Below are 20827 nucleotides of genomic sequence, written 5' to 3' on the forward strand. Positions count from 1 at the left end.
AAAGCACTGCTTTAATTCTTCATGCAAGCAAAACAAAAAATTGCACACAGCTTACATTAAACATAAGAATACCAGCAACACACAACAGTAGACATGATCTATTTACATAGAATTGTATGTCTGTTTTACATTGTCAATCTTCAACAATGCCACATAGCTCCCAAGGCTATAGCCAAAGATGTTAGATTCCCTTAACACACTCTGCTATAGCTGTAGTGAGAGGCCAGCGGCTGTATAGAAAGTCAGCTGGGCACTGTGGAGCTGGTCCTTGTCTAGTGCAGGGGAAGGGTTAAACAGGAAGTGGCTACAACCCGCGTCATCTGATCCTGCCACTGATGGCTGTCGCCGCGCCTGATAAAGACTGCACAAATAAAAGCTGTTTATAACCTCTCTGGTTCAGTGCCACACACACACACACACACACACACACACACACACACACACACACACACACACACACACACACACACACACACACACACACACACTCGGGGGAGGCCGATGGGGTGGGGCAGTTGTCCTGGTCCAGGGAGAGACGGCCACAGAATCGGGTTCGTATTACATTGCATGTATTGGTTGAGAGCCCTTTCAGATTACTTTTGTCTGGGCCCGGTCAAAACTGTCAGCAGCCACACACACACACACACTCACTCACTCACACGCATAACTGACACACTCTCCATGTTATCTAGTATGGCCTCCCTGGTTCCTATCGTAAGACACTTCTTCTTTTTTCCCCTGCTCCATCAACTGCCGAATTTAGCAAAGCACTGAGTAAACGTCAATTAGGTCAGACCTAGTTTAGCGGATTCCTCCCATATTAAGGTCAGTGATCTCGGAAGGAGGCGTGAGTTTCATGTGCCATCCATTGACAGTACTACTTTCTCCAAGTACTGTGTATGGAGATACTGTACAATGGCTGCATTCACTGCGACACTTCATTGCACTTTAATGCGCATGGATGCCCTTGTAGTTCACTGAACCCTTTGTTACATCGGCCCAAATGGATAGATTTCCAATAGTTTGAATTTATATAGTACATAAATATCAACACATGCTTATGTTTGGGATGTCCTGCCAAAGAAGGTCTGGTTTCAAGTTCAAGGATACACAGGCTTGGTTACCCAGTCAACAACTGCAGTACATACAATACTATCACAATACTGCCATATAAATACTGAATAATACAATAATCTACTCTTCCAATAAATAAAGTATAGCCAGTACCTAAAACGGTGTCGTATCTAAGCCGTGGATGAGTTAATACTTTAGTTGAAATTGAAAAGGAAAGTACTATCCTGTGGCCTGTGTTGTTGGCGTGCTGCTTGCCTCACCACAGACCTCCCTTGTTCCCACCTCTGTTCTAGAATACTGAAGTCAAGACACGAGTCAGAGACAGAAGCTGAGTGCCGTATGCTTGTGTCCTCTGTCAAGTCAATCTCATTCTGGTTCTCACACCGTTGTCCAAAGTCACTTCAAAACAATGTATGTCTCCAAAGACATGAGAAGGGTATCTGCATACAAACTTTGTGTGGTTGTAGTGGTTTATCCTTAAACATAAATAAATAAATTAATAGCTAAACAGAAATAAATAAATAAAAGCTTTAGTCTCCTCAAGAGCCAAAGGCAGATTTTGCATGGGGCTCAGTTACATCAGTTGCCATATCTGGAGGCCATTACCGCATCTGACATCCAGATGGGTTTTAAGATCTTTGCCAATTCTCTGTCCAGATTCAACAGCAAGACAATGCAGCATTTCCCCAATAATACCAATAGTATTGGAAAGATAGTCATCATTCAGCTCTTCATCTCTCAAACTCACCTCTGGAACTCATTACATATCATCTTACCACCAGAGATAATGCACATCATAATATAATATACAATAAATCTTTCCTTCAACTGAAATGTAAACAAACACTGGAGATGCCAAAATGGAGATTCTCAAAACCCTTACCATTTTCACATCAATAAACACAGTCACCTCAAAAGCATTTATGAACACTGCAAACTTAGGGCTGCACAATTTATCAATGTTTTCATGAGACCTGAAATGTAATGCACAAAGGCGGCAATTCATAGCATGACGACTCTGTGCCATTGGCTAACTTTCAGTACTGAACTCAAGGTTGACATTTTAAAGATAACTTGATTCAGCCTGTATTATACTATATTGTTAGTAAAACACAATGTTGTGGAGCCCTAGTAATACTGTATCTGTTGCTGTACAATGTACAGCCTTTGCAGGCCTTACGTCTTTGGTATGATAAAATTGAGATAAGGCGACATTGACAGGGGTAATAAATAAACGTCATTAAATGTCTTATTGTGATATGCTGAAAAGCTAAATGCCGTATTATACTATGTATGAGGAGTCCAAACCTCTTGACATCACAGCTGTACCAATTCTTTGGATGTCAGATGACACAAAAGATAACCTTTTCAAGAGATAGATCCCTTTTTCAACGTACTCTGCTTGTAATACAATGTTTGAAGTGTCCCGTTTTTTTGTTTTGTTTTGTTCCAGTCTGCAATCTGTACACTCGACCTGACATACCTTAGAAGAGTATAGGGGGACAAATTCTGTTATCAGGTCGGACGTTTGGACTGCTGAGTTTCTGTTGATGGATAGCTTGTCTTAACCTGAGCCACGTACAACCCAAAAAGCAATAAACAAAGAAAGAAAATCAGCTTTAAAACAACACTAAACCACTTTTCATTTTTGGTCACCCTACTGGTTTTAAGCATAATTGTCTTTCTTATACTTCAATCGAACTACTGACCTGATCATTCTGCTTCAGCAAACGTAAAGTATATACTGAGGGTTATAGATATAGAGTACACATAACTGTAAGGTTGAAAAAAATGGACGTAAGAGTTGCTGGATGGGTTTGTCCTATGTCCTCTCACTTCCATGGAGTTTTACAGATGGTTGTTATAAGCCCATTGGTGTGCTTATTTGGACGCAGGGCATTGTAGTAGCGTGGTTGATATCATGTTATCCATGGCAGTCCATGTTACCAGTAGCTGATTAGCCTTCAACATATGGTAGTGTTGTTCTGCTCGCCGATACTGCAATATATCATACAAAAGCTTTGTTGACTTGTTTTGTTTCCCATCTCTTTTGCACATACTCACGACTATGTACTGGAATGATGAGGATATTGTCAGTACAAGCTGCTCGACACCTGAACAAAAAAATCTCCTCTCTTCTCTTTTCTTCTCTTCCACCCCATTCCCTCTCCACACCTACCAGGGTTCCCCATAGAGAGGTCGTCACTGGACACAGAGAGTCTCCGATACTGGAATACATAGTCAGGGTTCAGAGGTCACCAGAGGGGGGGTCATAGTTTGTCCCACTGGCTTGGCGGGGGGAACTGGTCCACCTCCCCCACCTCAGCGTATTGTCTGTCGCCCAGCATGAACATCAGCTTGAAGCGCAGCCGCACCTTCTCCTGTGGTGCCACACAAAAAAACGTCAAGTCAATTTTATTTTTTATATTACATATAACATAACATTTGACCCAAAGTTCTTTACAAATTATAATAATAATAATATAATAACTATTATAATAGTTAGATAATGCTATTAAAATTATGCTAATACCAATACTAATACTACAATTTTTCAAAACAAAAATGTGTCAGACACAGGAAGTAAAGCTAACTAACTTCCTGCTCTGATGACTGATGCTTATTCAGTGTCTATTGGGTGAACAGATGGGTCTTCTATTCTTCCACTTGCATACATCAGTCCTGACACTTACTTAAAAAACATTGACAATATTGATTATGTTAAATATTGAAGACTACTGATGAGTGCAATTTAGAGAAGAGCCCAGCTGACTCCAATAAGAGGGATCAGCAGTTAAACCATCTCTACGGTGTCATTTGACGCCCTGTATTGATTGGCTGATGATTGGTGCGTGAGATGCGTTACCCTCTGGGGATTGGCCAGCAGCATGATCTGGGTGATGGAGGGCGGGGGCAGGATGGGGTTAAACGGGGCCAGGTCTGTTCCTGTGGGGGGCTGCAGCTTCACCCGCATAGACTGGACACAAGCAGAAGAGAGACGGACAAAATACAGTCAAAGACGAAGACACTTGAGGAACGTGTATCTATTTGGCCATTTCTTTTTGTCTGATTGTGTATCAACTCGACCTCTGGATTCAAATAAAATGTATCTGTCATGTAATGTCCAAGTGTGTATCTGTGCTTCACAGTGAACTATTATTGTGATCATCATGATTAGTAGTAGTACTATACTGGATGAGTAGCACTAGTAGAGTAGCAGGTGACTAGATGAGTAGCACTGTTACGATTGTAAGTATGCATTAATGATATCTGTGGTGATGAAGTAAGTCAAAGCAACCTGAGAGAATGCATCCTGAAAGAGACAGAGAGAAATAGAGAGAGAGACAGAGAGAGAGAGAGAGAGAGAGAGAGAGAGAGAGAGAGAGAGAGAGAGAGAGAGAGAGAGAGAGAGAGAGAGACACACACAGAGAGAGAGAGACAGAGAGAGAGACAGAGAGAGAGGTGCTAGCCTAGAGAGAGTGGACAGTGTCCTACCTTGGGGACAGCGGCCTGCAGGGTGACGTTGCGGATGGGTAGGGGGGCTGTGTTGAGCATGGACAGCACCACCACCAGCACGTCCGTCCTGCCCGCCGGACACTCGGAGGCAAAGTGCAGAAGGACACGCACCCCGTCTTTATCATACGCTGTGACAGGCAGGACCTTACCTGCAGGAGAACAAACACCAGAGACAAAGCTGTCTGGCAGTGTAGTGAAGGGGAATTGAATAGCCCCGCCTGGATTCAAACATTGAATTCCAAGTTACCATACTGGGGTTCTGACCCCTACAACTCTATCAAGCCGGAGGTCAGGGCTCAAATCCGGGTGGTAGTCATAAACCTGATAGAAGTTGGCATGTGTTTTGAAGAATACAACTTCTAAACTCTAAAACTAATCACACTGATTGGTTAACATGATGGACATTTTTCCAATGTGCTTTTAAATGATAACCATAACAACAACGGTCGTGGCCACTTAAACCATTAAATGCCTGTTCTTTAATCTTTCAATAATACAAATCGTCTGGCTAAGGCAATACTTCAAGCATATTTTAGCATAAGTATGAAAGGACTATTTTACATGCAAATAGGGGACAAAATGATAACGGCCTTCAAGGTGAGCGTTCTGGGGGAACACGTAATTGTTGGCAGGGGCTTCTTTGCCGGCCCCTTGACATGAATGCCACAAAACTGGTGACCTTAGAGGCCATTATGCCTTATTTCACCGTCTCTGTAGCTTTCTCCCCAGACACTCATAACCGTCCTCCTCCTCGGTCCAAGGATACTGCCAGAGGGATGTCAATGTTAAAACATTCAGCTACTGAAGCCATCACGCTGATTACACTGAATAGCACAAGTGGCTGGGCACCGGCAGATAGAGGTGCTGCATATAACTTGATTACAAGTGATTTGCATGGCGGAGAGGTGATGAGGAGAGCAGAGCTGAGCTGCTGCTACGGCCGCTACTGCTGCTGCTGGGGAACGTTGCAGTACTGGTGCATAATTAGAAAGTGCACGATGTGTGTCAATGTGAATTAGCAGCTCAAGGTTATCTCAATGACCTCTTGTGTTTGGTATGAAAAGAAATCAACTCTGGGGACTCTGATGAAGACATTGCCATGTTGAAGCATTAGCTCTACCCCTTATAATGAAAATTACATGCAGTAAAAAATCAAATATAATTTGCCACATCTGAGTTGGGCTGATAAATAGCTTTCTATGATAAAATAAATAAACTTCCTCTGATAAAAAAAATCATGAAGAGGTAAAACTTGGGGTGAACAACTAGTATGTGTCAACGAATGACAACTGTGTGTGTCTGACAGATCCTCCTCTACTGTATGTGTTTGACATATCCGTGTCAAACAGACCTCACCAAGCGTGTAATTTATGTTCCTACTGTAGCATATGGCGTGTGGGCAGTGGGCACACTACTCACTGGGCTTGATGGCATCTAGCGGGACGTGGAGGTTGGTCATGGAGATCTCTGGGCCTTTGGCAGGGCTGCCCTGCAGGGAGGAAGGGCCGGGCGACAGTGAGCGGAAGAGGGGGCTTCCTGGAGCAGAGCTGACCGCCTGGGCGAAGGTGTGGTGGTGGTGCTGGGGGTGACTCAGGGCTGGAGAGCCTGGAGCCTGCAGCGCCCCCATCTGGATGAGAGGGTGAGGTGCAGGAGCTGGAACTGGAACGGGAGCAGGGGCGGGAGTGTGGCCCAAGGAGGCGGGGCCAACAGCAACAGCAGGCGATGGTGTCACAAAGGGGTTGCCAGCGTTGGCCAGAATTGGCATGCTGTCAGAGGGAGAACAGAATACAAAACACATAATTCAATTCAATATGAGATTTCAGTAGGAAAAGACACGTCAATAACAAATTCTTCCACTGTTTCACAGACTGATTGGAACAGAGTGAGAAATAATTTTAAAAAGTGAAAACTAATTCGCAATTTTATACTGAAATATGCTACACTGCATCTATGATGCAATATATTTTCATTCTACTGCTTTATGATTTAAAATGTTTAAATGATGTCAGTACTTTAGTATGCCAAAAACAACAGTATGATTCAACCTACCTCTTTGGCTCCCCCAGATTGAATATGGAGAGTTCAGGAGGGAGGCTGTGGCCAGAGGATGAGGAGTTTGTGGTGGAGGGGAACACAGATGCAGACGCTGAACTCTGAGCCGTGGAGAAGACGGGGCCTGAGGCCTGGAGGCCAAATGGATCCAGACCACTATCAGTGACCTGGAGAGAGAGAGAGAGAGAGAGAGAGAGAGAGAGAGAGAGAGAGAGAGAGAGAGAGAGAGAGAGAGAGAGAGAGAGAGAGAGAGAGAGAGAGAGAGAGTCATACAATATCTAATTAAGTTTGAAGGCACTTTAAATCAGGGGAGCACAGTGTGCCTGTTTCTTGTTACTACGTGAGCCTGACCATATGCCCATGTCATGAAAGATTCCCTTATTTCAAAGAGATGTTTCTCTTGCACCAAACACATTCACACCATGTGATCGCAGTGCATAGCCTAACTCTAGTTCGAGCTCACGCTCTAGTTCAAGCTCACGTCATTGGGCATACCGTATTTTCATTGTTCATAGTTAACACTACCATGGTCGGTCCAAACTGAATAGCCCTTTTTTATATGATATAATGTTTCCATGTAACCACTGTTTAGACAGAGAGGAGCACTCATTCTGTGTGCTCAGATAAGAGCTGTAGGGTCAGGCTGGTCATGATGAAAACCAGCCGCACTCTGCCACAAGTGAACTCCTCTATGTTGGTTCATTCATGGATGGTTAAATATTTGACATATTTTTCACACTGCGTAAGGACTGTGGTAAGAGGTCACTTCGCCCAGTCCCATAAGAAATGACGGAAGACTTGGCGAGAAATGGGGTGACGTAAGATATGTGGTTTGTATGGAATTTAGTTACTCCCTATGGAATTTTCTATTGAGATATTGTGTAATTTCCATTCAATTGATGTCTACAAAACACACGAAACACATTTACATGTACAAAAAAATATTTTCAAATGTAGGACGACTGATCACCTCAACGTACCTGATAGAGAGGTGTGCAAAAAAAGAGAAGCTTTCACAAGTTGAACAAAGGGAAAGCAACTTTAAAGATGCACTTTGTAAGATTGTGGCCAGAATAGGTATTGCAACTATGCTTCTCATTGAAATTGTGCTGCCTATTGCCACCCTTGATTTCTTCATGAATATTAACTAAGTAATAAATTAGTATTTACTAGTATGACCGACGTACGGTCAGCTTTGCAGCAGAAATCTGTCTATTTCTGGATCTTCTAAATGGCGGACCATGGAGAAGATCCCCCTTTTCACGTATGGAAACTGCAATTTTTCCAGTCATATTGATGGTGGTGGTAAGTATTTGTTAGAAAGATAACATTTGTGAATGGGCAACATGGATTCTGAAAATGAACCACTAAAAATATTACACGGTGCACCTTTAAGTGTGTGCAAATGCCTCTTGTCGGTATACTGTTTTGACAATAGGGATTGCCAACCTGACTTTTAACTTGGAATTTAACTTTAGATTTGTAGCTTCCTGGTTTACAAGACTAGGATGGGAGGGCCCAAACTACTATCTGACACGGCGCGGGAACTCCCTCCCCCTTTGGCTCCACCCCGGTGAGGGTAAAAGCAGAGGGAGTAGAGAGAGAGAGGTTCCATTGGCCCATTGTTTCCTGGTTCTATTATTGGGGGGGAAATCCCCCTTTAGGCAGACCTAGGCAGACCTGAGGACTGTTCTATTCAATGCTAGGAGCATTATGACACGCTCCTTTAGGCAGACCGGAACCTGGTCACATTAGGTGCCCATAGAAACCTATTATGTTGGCATATCTCTATACTTAAAGAATCTCTGGTAAAAGGCTATATTGATCACATTGCCACCCATTTGGTAATGTGTCTTGGCAACCTCTATGGGACAGTAGGTACTGAGGCAGAGGAGAGAGGGGGCTCACCGGTAAGGATGTCCACTGATGCTTGGCAAAGTCCTCCGCTCTCTGAGCCTGAGTAGGAGCTGGAGCTGGAGCTGGGTCATTCAGACCTGCAGTGGAAGCAACGGCAGACAGCCTTAGTAATGTAATCTCATGCACAGTATCTCTCTGACTGACCAGCTGGGTTTTGCTCAATGCATTCATTAGTTACTACAATCCAGTGCTACATATTGCACATTACCTTGTTTTATCTGTTCAATACAACCAGGGGATCATCCAACCAGCCAATCACCTGGCTGAATTGGACAGGTAAAACAAAGATATTTATAATACAGTATGTGGAACTAGATTGTACTAGACTAATGAATCCATTTTGCCCATGACTGCGGTCCAGACAATTTCAAGCATGGCGTGTGAAGATTATGACCAGACTTGCTTTTCCCCTATTTTTCTGGAGGAAAAATTACCTTTTTAGGGAGACATATGCTCCCAGTATTTAAGTAAAGCTAATTTTGAGTCGCTATAATTTCAATAGCCATCATATTGAATAGTCAAAATGTCCATATTTGCAGAATTGGCACTGGTTCACTGATCTTAAACGGTGTTAAAACTTAATGAAGTATATGTTCTTCCATGTGTCAATGAATGTCAGCTCAGCTCCACATGTGTCCGCTGGCTGCACATAGTAAAGTACTCGCTCCTGAGTCCCAACCTAAAGATAGCAGCTCCTCATCCAGCAGGGAGATGGAGGCCGACTGCTGCTTGGTGATCTGGCGACTGGGGCTCGACGTCTGACTGGCGGTGCCGCCCGAGGGCCCAGCCAATCGGCGAGGAGGAGGCGGGAGGACTGGGATGGAGGAGGCCATCTGTTTGGCTGGGGAGGAAGTAGAGACGGCCAGGGGCGGGGTCAGGACAGGGACTGGGGCCGGGGGCGGGACAGACGGCGGTGGCGATGGCGGGAGGTTTAAGGGAGGAGTGTCTGTGCCTGCCAGGTCAATCAGTGTGTCTGTGACTTCGGTCCCGGCATTACCTGGTCAGGCAGAGGTGAAGGAGGGACAGATAAGACTGTTAAAACAACACGGCCTAAATATAGCCCCTGTTGTGTAATGAGATCTTTACAATGAAGTATTTACAAGGGCACAAGTGAGACAGAGACAATGATGTCTGCTGCACCTCCAATGCCTACCTACTACATACAGTGTACAATCACACAGTTCAATAAAGTCAAAAGGCAGGAATGACGTATTCAGTCAGAAATGGATTGAAATGAAACTGACTTCCAGACACTGACTTTGTTGGGTGACTAAACATTTACCTTCTTCCCATGAAGAAAGTATAAGAAGCATAACCTTTGTTATATAAAGGATGTTGTACTGGGAATTATGATAACGTGTTCAAATAGTTAACACACTTTGTCTTTGTAGGGCAGCGTAGGAATAGCTTCAGCGCTCTTGTATGCATCTCATCCATTACACTGAAAAACCATCACAGAAGTGTGGGAAGTACGGTTCACTGGAGAACAATGTGTGCCCAACACACCTAGTCGCTATGATGACAATGATGGATGATGGGCTACACATTTAAAAGCAGTGTTAATTCAACACTTAGAGTACTCTGGGACCAAATACACTCTTAAATGGACTCTCTAAGTGTTGCATTAACATTGTATTTATCTACTGTGTGCTGCTCAGGACTGAGGGAGGAGAAGTGGGATGAAGAAAGAAGGAAGAGATGCTCATCGCTCACTCTCAGGTCCTGCCGCTGTTCTCTGCTCCTCGGCGTCCCCGTTGTCCGCGTGGCCCAACACCACGCGCCTGTACAGATTAATGACCTTAGACAGGTCGTCACTAGCCTGCAAAATGTCACCTGCCGAGGAAAAAGGTCAACCGCTGTGAGAAATACGGATTAAGCACTCGGACTCGTAGAAAGGAATGAATTGAGGATATGGGGGTGGTGGAGAGTTTAGAAATAATAGAAGTTCAATGACATATACCCAGATTGGTGTCGTTGTCCTCGCTCTCTGTGGCCAGCTTGAAAGCGGTGCGCCTCAACTTGTCACAGCGATCATACAGCTCCTGAAACAAGCAGATAAAATAAAATGAATCATCCAGCTCACTTGTGGATGGGTTACATGTGGGGATAATACAATACAACAGTGGATAATAGTCATGCACTATGCACTGGCTTGGTTGTGTCTTTGTGTGACAAAGACTATAGTTCTACTGAAAAGTCAAATTCACAGTTATCAAGTTTAATTCCAAATAGCAGTTAGCCAGGCCAAGTGTCAAGCAATAAAAGAACAGGCTCTTGATCTTACGATCAGCTCTACAATCATGCCCCCCCCCCGCCAGACATCATAATCCTGATAGACTTTCTTGACAACAGAAGCTGGCCTGAGAGAGCAGAGCTCTTGTCCCCTCACCCTGATGAGTTCCCGGTCGGCCTCAGAGGAGCGCTCCCTGTTGTACTGGCTCAGCATCTCCCCCAGCAGCTTGACGTTGTTGTCCACCTCCTCCAGGGTCTTGATGCGCTTGCTCATCTTGTGCACTCTGACCTCATCCTGTCAACACACACACACACACACACACCCAACATGACTCAGGTCTGCTGGGAATGGATAGGCACAGAAGAAATGATGACTAACACACTTGCACTAGCACACACACACATGCAGAGTCTGTGCACGTGTGTGCGCGCGCGCATGCACACACACACACACACACACACACACACACTACCAGGCACGGCCACAGTGGCACCGCACACCAGTAGCAGGCTATAGAGATAGTTGGGACGCTCACATTTTCTGCCACACTTTGTAAACACCCTCCTGCCCACCTCTCCTTGTGGCTGGGCCCAGGAAAGTGAGCTCCCCTTGTGGACAACTCGACACAGTGACAGCTCATCACGATCTGCTCGGTGACAGCTCATCATGAGTGAACAGTGTGAGTCAGGGCCAGTGACTTGGAGTGTGTGAGTCTCACCTCCTTTAAAATAAAGACATGTAATATCTGCAATGCAATCTCATGTTGTATTCAAAAATGTACGTTTAGACAATGCTGGAAAGACCAAATAGGGTCGAATAGTTGGTCGCCAGGCAGTGTTGTGGACATGACATTCTTTTTATATTTAGTAGCACCTCCTTCTCACCTTCACCATGCTCTCATATACTCCTTTGAGCACCTCCTCCACCATGCTTTAATCCACTAGTTCCCAAACTGGAGGTTAGGGCCCCCAAGTGGGTTGCAGAGGAACTGCAGGGGGTGTCGCGGCGGACAGAAGGGACCGTTTGCATAAAACCTTGAATATATGCGTTCATAAGCTTTCCATATGTTGTTAGTAAAAATATTCCCTTCAGTGGGTAACACACCCCCTGTGTGGTTTACATTAAAATTCAGCAAAAACATGTTTTTGCATTTGGAAAATGGGAGGTGTGGGGCACGAAAATATTCTAAGGTCCAAAAGGGGGTCCCAGAAGAAAAGGTTTGGGAGCCACCGCTTTAACCTCCTCTTCTGGGCACCTCCTGCTCACCTCCTTCACCATGCTCTTGATGAGCCTGTTGGCCTCCTGCAGGTCTTCTGGGTTCTTACTCTTCAGCAGCTCTGCCAACAGCTGTCGAAACACCATACAGCAGTTACCTTACAGCTTACAGTACCGCCACATAGACGCATGGCATTTACCAGAATGTCTATGACCAAGTCGTAATATTGTTAAAGACTTGCAATGTCATAGTGTAATGGCATAGTGTAAAGTCATAGTCATGTATTACTATGCTAATAATAAGGTAATAATTATAAAATCATAAAGTATTTTTAGCATTTTCAGACTATTATGCATAATATTGGTAACCTGACTCTCGCGCAGATGGCTCACGAAGTGTAACGAAGATGCACGAAGCACTAGGGGTCTCGCGAGAGCCAGGCTATAATATTGGTACTATTTGTATAATATTGTGATATTTGTAAAACGGTCAGACTCAATTCATACACTTACAGATTAATTAGAGACTGTTTGTCATATGACGCAGCTAAAATATACCTCCACTCGATGATACTCTCCCACATAGGATATTGTACTACAGCATGGTCACAGGCAAGTCTCTCAGCAGTTAAACCTCTGGAGAGACTCTACAATCGAGCATTAAAAATCCTAGGTAAGCGGTCCATAAGAACACATCACTGTAACGTCCAGCGGTACCTGAACATGCTAAGCTTTCATAACTACATAGCCTTATCTAACGTCATCCTAGTTCATAAGTGTCTGCATGGTAAAGCCCCTCAGTTGCTTTGTGATAACATCCAACCAATACAGGTTGCTGGGAGGTCCACCAGGAACGCTGTATTGGGCAACTGTAGGGTACCACACCACAAAACGGTCTTTGGCCAGTCTTCATTCCTGATTAAAGGAACTAATCAATGGAATAGCTTGCCATCTGATATCAAGGCTATTCACAATCATGAGCAGTTTAAAACTCAGCTGAAGGAGTTCCTAAAAAGCAACCAGGTATGTAGTCATGTGTGAGTGTGCTTATTGGGTAGAGATTGCAGATTCTTGGGGGGGCGGGGGGTAATTGGTGTGTGCATGTGTGTGTGAGAGTGAGGGGTGGGGGCAATTGATATGGTGTGTGTGAGTGGGGGGGGGGTGATTTTGTGTGTGTGTGTGTGTGTATTGTGTGGGTGATAATGTGTAAAAATACATAACAGTAAGTACAGGACAGATGTAGGATTGGTAGGAAATGTGACTGATGTTTAGTGAATGCATGAGATGGATGGAAGAATATACACCAATTTTAAGTATGATTGAAAGTTTCAAAAATGAATGATTGGACTGAATGAGTGTATAGGCTGTTCTTATGATAATACTGTTTTATTTGTTATTGCTGCTATTGTATTGTTTTAAAAGCCCTTCTAGGGACGAGCATTGGAAATTAGCTTTTGGCTATAAATGCTATGATGCTTGCTGTTTTGGTTGTTATGCAACCTACATGTTATGTATCTGTCCTTATCAAATAAACTAAACTAAACTAATATTTGATATTCAGCTGTACTCATAGATGTACACTGCATCAACACTAAGTCTGAACTTTTCACTAAAGCCTGAACATTTCAATAAAAGTACTTGATTTGACACACCTTTCCCATGTCTTCATTGTCGAAAACTGTTTTTTTGGTGCTTGTGGGAGGAGAGGGCAGCAACATCCGGTCAGCAGGGAGTTCCGGGTCTGAGCTGATGAGTCCTACAGAAGGCAATTTCATCAGCAATTTGTTGCAGAGTTGTATAAAGTAGTAGGACTGCTACAAATGTACAACAAAGTGTGGCACTGTGGTGGTAAACCATTTGATTGGATTTGTAGTGTTCCTCTGCAGAAAAGTACACATTAAATGGCCCCACCCATCTGCTTTAAAGTAAAAGCCCGACAGATAAGCATCAGAGAGGTACAAATAATGAAGAATGTGTTATAGCAGTGACAGGGCACAGATGTACCTTGTCTTCTCAGCGTCTGATAGGCATCCCCAATCTTGGTTTCACTGGGAAATGCCACCGTCCAACTGTATAGGATCTCGATGATTTTTGTCTTTACCTTCTCTGGCACGGAGTCTCCCAGATACTGCGGAAGGTGTTAGTTAGTTAGAGTCATGATAATAATCCAACTCTTCAATATTGACAGGAAAACACTTCGCCTGTCACAGAAAAAAAAACACTTACCTTGGGCGATACAGCTTTGATGAGTTCGTTTAAAAATCTATATTTGGCAATCTCATTATGAAACCTCTTGCCACAGTTCTTCATGCATGCCTCCAGTACCTGCAAACACACAAGAAGCCAGTCAGAGAGAGAGAGAGAGAGAGAGAGAGAGAGAGAGAGAGAGAGAGAGAGAGAGATAACACAAAACAGGTGACTCTCATTGCTGGAAACAAACATAAGCAAATAAATAAATGAATAGACATACTGTTAAAGCTTGAAGTGCCTCCCATTCCTGAGGTGAGTGGATTTTATGAGTGAGTAGCTGCACTGCTATTTGTGGCCTGAAAAAAAGGAAACATTTTGGACATTTGTGAAAACAGAATGAATACACAATTATGAGCAAAACAACAGGGGATTTAATGAGGATGATTATTATATCAATATTACCCTTCTAATTCCTTATTGATTTGGTCGCAGAAGCCAATGATGTATTCCCAGTCCTCCTGCCTATTAGTTGGGTGTGTGGCTTTGTCTGCAGAGAAGAAGACAGCGCCACTTGATAAATAAAGTGCCTTCAAATACCGTGAAGGATTCAGCTGATCACATTAGATAAGGTCTAGCAACTGTGCCTACTGCATTTATAACACAGTACAGGAAAATATTAAATGTATTGGCAACAAAGTGGAGAGAGGATGCTCCACAAACACTCCACAGGCGCCCAACCAATTCCCAATACAAAACCACTGAAGCAATACATCACCAGGTAAATGACAAGTTACATCATGAAAAGGACAATGGATTAACTGAGGGAGGACACATTTGTATCCGATGTAACATTTTGCGACTCTGGGTCAGGGAGTGGATCGCCAAGCCCCATGTCAAGTCAAGGCGGGTACCCCCCGCAGCATCATTTAGTCCAGACTAAAGATTTGAATGGGGCTGGTGCTAGTCCTTAGCTTGTGATGACAACTGGCCCCAGCGTGGTTCGGCATCAGCGACATCATAGCAGACATTTGTTATACCACAGTTCACTATAATAATGCAAAAACAGCTGTTGGTGTAATATATTTCTTCATGCTAATTGCAAGCGTTACTGAGAAAATAAACTCACTGAGCCAGGATTCCAGCGACTCTCCTTCCTGGTACGCCATAGCATCTCATTGCGCCCCGTAAACTGCGCTCATGTGAATGGGTGGCATTGCAATGAATGGTATTTACACGGGGGGAATTAACATTATGCAAATGTGTATTGTTTGTATGTTTTAACAAAATGCAAAACTTCTGCATTCAGCATCCCCATATGATAAATATTTTATGCTTTAGGGTGAGGAGTTGTAGACCTGGGTGGCATTATATCGAAGCAGGCAATGTGCTCGCTACCTATGCTTTGGGGTCCTCTACTGACATTCCGCATTTTCAATATGGCGTCCTACTTGACACACTTGCTAAAACCTTGGAGTCCAAGGTATGTGTAAAATAAGACTGTTGACTGCTGAATTGTTAATGTTCTTTTAGTTTGTGCTCATTTGTGTACTTTATACATGTTAATGTAGTGCCCCATTTTGCGTAATCATCTTCGTACAATCTCATGTAAGCTGCTTCTGCTTGTGTTTTGCAACTGGCTAGCAAGTGGGCATTGTAGCTAACCTTGCAATTCAACCTCTCAAGCTGTGTCAGCGGTACAATAGTAAAACAGTGTAATATTGTATTCCCTTGTTGACATTCACCTTTGTCTGTTTTGTGATTGTGAAGTGATTGGCATTAATTTGGTGTTATTATTGAATGCGCGCGCGCACTGCACCCTGCCATTACACTGTCTGTGTGAACAACACACGGTAGCATGACTGCTGACTTCAGTTATTCATAGCATATATTTGTCTTGAAGGTTGACATTAGTGAGATGGAGTCGGTACAACCCATACTATCTGGATCCGGAGACAAACAGAGACGCGTATACGAAACCAGACACAGAACTGACGCCGGAGCAAATCGAGGAGCGGGAGCTGAAGAAAGTGCGCCCAATCAAGGCGGCGGTGGCAGCAGTCTCCAGCTCAGGGTTCAACGATCCGTTAATGAAGTAGGTTGCTTTCCACAACCACTATCAGAGGTGTCAATTCCCAGTTCAGAAAGTACAGCCATACAATACAGACAGTACATTCTACCAGCTCTGAATAGGCTGATCACAATGACCATTCAGGACAGCAGTGGTGTAGTCTACTTTCTTATGGTGGGTATACTGTATATTTGAGCATTTTTTGAAGTGGGTATACTGTATATATTTGTGCTATTCAAAACAATGGATCAATCAAATTTAAGTGGGTATACTGAAATCCCTGAAATTTAGAAGTGGATATACTCCGTATACCCGCGTTCTACGTAGACTACACCACTGCAGGACAGGTCCAGTAGCAGCTCACCGTGTTCAAGGGAAACCTTTGCAGGGTGGTTACTTCTAGATTGGATTTGACACCTTTGATAATTACCCAATTTTCTATACGCTTCGTAATGGGATGGTCTACCACTGTGTACATTTGTTTTACACATCCTGTGCTTCTTTATTGCAGTAAGTTCATCAACATGATGATGCAGGAGGGCAAAAAGATCCTCGCCAGGGACATTATGAACCAGGTATGGAGTGTGTGAGACCACTGCCAAGTCATTTGAATTTCATGTTAAGTCTGTCCAATAGGTTTTAAATCAAAATAATTGTGGACTCAATTTAATTCCAATCATTGTCTTAAATTGTTCAATATATTGCCTTTCATGTCATGTTTGGATATATAACTGCTCTAAATGCACCAGTGTTTTCGCTTAAATGAGCCCACTCCTACAATCACGTCTCTCTCTATTATTCCTTTTACCCTCCTCCCTAGACGCTAGAGTCAATTAAGAGGAAGCAAGTGGAGAAGTACCACAAAGCAGGCCAGAAAGCCAAGATGGAGATCGAGTGCAACCCCCACGCCATCTTCCACCAAGCCATGGAGAACTGCAAACCTGTCATCGGTCTGGCCAGCATACAGAGAGGAGGAAAATCCTACCAGGTGACGTCTCCCGAGAAACACACGAATGTGTTCTGTATCCTACTGACTTTCTAAAAAGGGACCAAAGACTGGATAAAAGCAACACATAATAGAGAAACACATCTTTCATAGTCATTACCATCTCATAATAGTATTGATGGTAGTGGTTATTGTTACGTTATAGGCCCTATCTATGACTTTGTGGGTTACCTTACAACAACTTGACAATTACAACGACAGAGACCGGACTCCAGTTGACCATTTACTACAAGCCAAGAACGGAGGTGGTACCCTGTCAATGGGCCCGTGCAATATATACAATGTGAACATTCCATTACAGAACAGTTATAAATTACATTACTCTTAGTTGACGACGTTTATATCCAAAGCAACTTACACATTTACAGGGTATTGGCTACAGTTTCTGGAGCAGTATGAGGGTAGGTGCCTTGCTCAAAGGCACTTCAGCCATGGATTGAGGAAGGGATTGGCAGGGCTGGGGATTGAACCTGCAACCCTGTGATCTACAGCTCAACTGTAGCCATTTCACAATAGTTAGACATTTCACCACGACTGCCCGTGGCGTGTAGTAATAGAATTACTAGTGTGATCATTTGTTTTTGGAAATGAAATGATGCAAGTTAAATGTAGCAAATGTAGCCATGTTGTAACTGATCAATCAGTCTGAATAACCTTCAGCTCATTGTCGATTGCCAATGCCAAATTAATTCACTCACTGACTTGACCTCTGCCCCCCCCCGTTCAGGTCCCCATCCCTCTGACGGACGAGCGTCGGCGTTTCCTGGCTATGAAGTGGATGATCGCGGAGTGTCGTGATAACAAGCACCGCCGCACGCACATGTACGAGAAGCTCTCCCAGGAGCTGCTGTCTGCCTTCTCCAACGAGGGTAACGTCATCAAGAAGAAGCACGAACTACACAAGATGGCCGAGGCCAACAGAGCCTACGCACACTACCGCTGGTGGTGAAGCGCTTCCATGTGGTTAACATCTGAGACTGTTACTGCGGACATGGTTACTTACTTCCTCCCTCCTAGTGAGGACAGGAAGGTTAACTGTATGCCTTTGTGTCCCAGACTTGTCATCGCTGGGCCTGTGTAAATAACTATGAACATTTCACTCCATCTTGGTTAGAAGGGGATTGAAGAAAGGTGACTACGTTTGTTTTGAATACACAGCTTTGCTAAATGGAGATAATTCAACAAATTGCCTTTTGAAAGGATTTGAAGTTTGGACATGAGGGAAAAAGAGAAGACAAAACGCATCGAGGTCAGGCTGTGAGGGTGGCGTACTGTAGACACGCTCTGTGCATTGATGAAGCTGGTTAAGTGTAAACGCTCTGCGGAACTATGAACACTGTCTTGTAGTACTTGGAGAGCGTATGTGTAAAATATGATGGGCGAGTGTGTTTGTGTTGTGCAAATAAATGAATGTCTTTGATAATTAGTGGCATTTTCTATGCAATTCATGCATGATAAGGCTGATATTGTCAATAGTGCAGTTGTCCATCAATAGTTAGTCACAAAATATTAATTTAGTATTAGCATCTTTATTAAAGCCAGCATTCTTTCAAAGTATAAACTCAGCGGTTCACAAATAGGTAACAGATTTTTCTTGACATTTGTAGGAATATACAAAACACACGGTATGAAAACACAGTTCAAAACAAAACCTCTAACGTTTGGAAACAGCGGGCCCATGCATTTTATAAGACAGCATATGTAAGTAAATGTATTCAAGGAATATAGCTGACAAAAATATATAAACCTGTTTACTTCACATTGGGAAGAATATAAAATAATTTCTCCTAGGTTATCTTAAACTGGTTTATTCAATCCTCATTGATTTCCAGCGGAGGACTGCATAAACAGCCCTTCAGAATGTATACAATATAATGTCAGTATTGAAAGGCACAGCAGCAATGTTCTGAAGTTATTGCTGATGAAATCTCAGTCTCGACTGATACATACTGCTACAGCCTTATGCGTTACTGCAAGTGTAAACTTAATTTAAAGCTGCAATAGTAAAAACGGTTTGAAAATCCTGTGAAAACTACCACTTGCATATAATAACTAGTCTGGCCAAGTTGGGTGTAAATAAATTGTTAATACAGTGATGGGTCTCCTCAGCTTTTCCACTCTGTTGCAGTATATATTAGGAAGAATGGGATTTCTCATCAAGTACACTGAGAATCGTATCCACAGATGGCCATGGGACATTTGGATATTTGGCAAAACGCTGCTTAAAGCATCAAATCGGTTTAGCACCAATAAAGTAACATCCACATGACTTAAAATAAGGGAGCTTAAATGTTGTAATATAATTATGGTGTAATAAAATATATAGCTGGTTTGGACATAATAAAATGGGCAAATCCTAAAATTCTACAGCACTGCATTACATAATTCGCATAGCTACAGTACTGTAAATATAATGTCCCTAGGCCATATGGATAGCTATTAACTTCTCTGTAATGATTTGTAAATCTTCACTGCTTCAAAAATATACAACCCAGACTTCATAAGTACATCAACATTATCAGTATGTTAAATGATATTAGTGCAAATGGCAAGGTACACAGACAACATATAGTCATAAAAAGAAAAAAACAACTTAATTATCCATCCTCATTCTAAGTTTCAGAACTGAGATTACTTTTTTCTTTAAACTGAGTCTAGTCAAAGTTAAATATCCGCAACTATGCTGCCCTACAAAGGCAAAGTGCAGTAACTACGCCACCATTGAAACTGAGAAGAATGCCTTCAAAGCCTTGGTATTAGGTTGGATATTCCAGTTACTGCAAATTTGACATAGCAATAGCTCTGAAATGGGACATTTGGACCACAAGGCTTTGTGACAAGATAAATGAGGTGTAATGAGGACCATTTTCATTCTAAACTCAATTTAGACAGAATATGCAGTTAATGCACTTTGACTTGGTAGGGCAGTATTGTCAAGTGCTACAGCTGACTCTACCCACGCCAAGTCTTTCTTCAAGTAAACCAACAACATCACATACTGCCCTTTCTTGAACACACTTGTTGTGTAATGTGCATCAATAAACCACCTCACCTGTGGTGGTTATTATCCCATTCCCTTCACGCCGCACGGTTTAAACTAACTTACATCGCCTAAAGATATGCCTCCTTTGTAAAATTCTTCTTCTTGCTGGTCATGGCACTCGAAAGAGCAAAGTTATAAGTAACTGGATGCCTGTTCTATAAGTTCAGAAGCGTTTTGGTTGAAAGGAGGCACTCCCGACAATGAGTCCAGCTTACAGTAACACCAGGCAACTCTTACAAGAGAGACAAGGAATGTCAGTAAAATAAAACCCCCTATTTACTCCTACATTTTGCGGCATGGTACAACACTAACAACTGCCAACCGGTTTCAAGCCTCACTGGGTCTTCATCAGGGCGTGCCAGCTGCTTTCAACTTGGCTCCTTTGAATGTCCCTTCACCTATACCTCTTCTCTACCCACCCCTCACATGATCCCACCCTAACATATCCTTCCTCTCCTGCTGCACACACCAGGGGTGCAAGTAAAACTACTTTATCGTGTCCTTTCCTGTGGC

The 20827-nt window shown here is 43.1% G+C and overlaps 2 protein-coding genes across 3 annotated transcripts; one reads left to right on the top strand and one right to left on the bottom strand.

Moving 5' to 3' along the window:
- Positions 1-1197: 1197 nt before the first annotated feature.
- Positions 1198-15391, bottom strand: gga3b (golgi associated, gamma adaptin ear containing, ARF binding protein 3b). Its single transcript, XM_063191317.1, has 17 exons — positions 15324-15391; positions 14660-14744; positions 14478-14553; positions 14234-14332; positions 14012-14135; positions 13660-13763; positions 12059-12139; positions 10949-11086; positions 10520-10601; positions 10273-10392; positions 9239-9556; positions 8551-8636; positions 6640-6809; positions 6010-6356; positions 4570-4739; positions 3941-4051; positions 1198-3455 (listed from the first exon to the last, which is right to left on the bottom strand). Exons 1-17 carry the CDS (start codon positions 15361-15363, stop codon positions 3345-3347), a joined length of 2262 nt encoding a protein of 753 aa, XP_063047387.1. The 5' UTR covers positions 15364-15391; the 3' UTR covers positions 1198-3344.
- A 172-nt stretch (positions 15392-15563) lies between these two features.
- mrps7 (mitochondrial ribosomal protein S7) lies at positions 15564-18694 on the top strand. Of its 2 annotated transcripts, none has more exons than XM_063191338.1 (5): positions 15564-15677; positions 16098-16289; positions 16777-16840; positions 17086-17253; positions 17999-18694. In XM_063191338.1, the coding sequence occupies exons 1-5, from the start codon at positions 15580-15582 to the stop codon at positions 18218-18220; spliced, it is 744 nt and encodes a 247-aa protein (XP_063047408.1). In that variant the 5' UTR covers positions 15564-15579; the 3' UTR covers positions 18221-18694. The 2 variants fall into 2 exon arrangements, with proteins under 2 accessions (XP_063047408.1, XP_063047415.1); XM_063191345.1 differs by lacking the exon at positions 15564-15677 and adding an exon at positions 15704-15802.
- Positions 18695-20827: the final 2133 nt, after the last annotated feature.

The sequence above is a fragment of the Engraulis encrasicolus genome, chromosome 2 (assembly GCF_034702125.1).
Source record: "Engraulis encrasicolus isolate BLACKSEA-1 chromosome 2, IST_EnEncr_1.0, whole genome shotgun sequence".
In the NCBI taxonomy this organism is placed as follows: Eukaryota; Metazoa; Chordata; class Actinopteri; order Clupeiformes; family Engraulidae; genus Engraulis; species Engraulis encrasicolus.

What these genes read in the sequence shown, in the direction of transcription:
- gga3b (XM_063191317.1), bottom strand. Translation starts at nt 15,363, where the DNA reads ATGGCGTACCAGGAAGGAGAGTCGCTGGAATCCTGGCTCA. An exon ending in GTCGCTGGAATCCTGGCTCA is followed by an intron (nt 14,745 to 15,323) that starts GTGAGTTTATTT and finishes TCTTCTCTGCAG; the next exon opens with ACAAAGCCACACACCCAACT. An exon ending in AACAGCGGCAGGACCTGAGA is followed by an intron (nt 9,557 to 10,272) that starts GTGAGCGATGAG and finishes CTGCCTGACCAG; the next exon opens with GTAATGCCGGGACCGAAGTC.
- mrps7 (XM_063191338.1), top strand. Translation starts at nt 15,580, where the DNA reads ATGTGCTCGCTACCTATGCTTTGGGGTCCTCTACTGACATTCCGCATT. An exon ending in CTAAAACCTTGGAGTCCAAG is followed by an intron (nt 15,678 to 16,097) that starts GTATGTGTAAAA and finishes TTTGTCTTGAAG; the next exon opens with GTTGACATTAGTGAGATGGA. An exon ending in TTCAACGATCCGTTAATGAA is followed by an intron (nt 16,290 to 16,776) that starts GTAGGTTGCTTT and finishes TCTTTATTGCAG; the next exon opens with TAAGTTCATCAACATGATGA.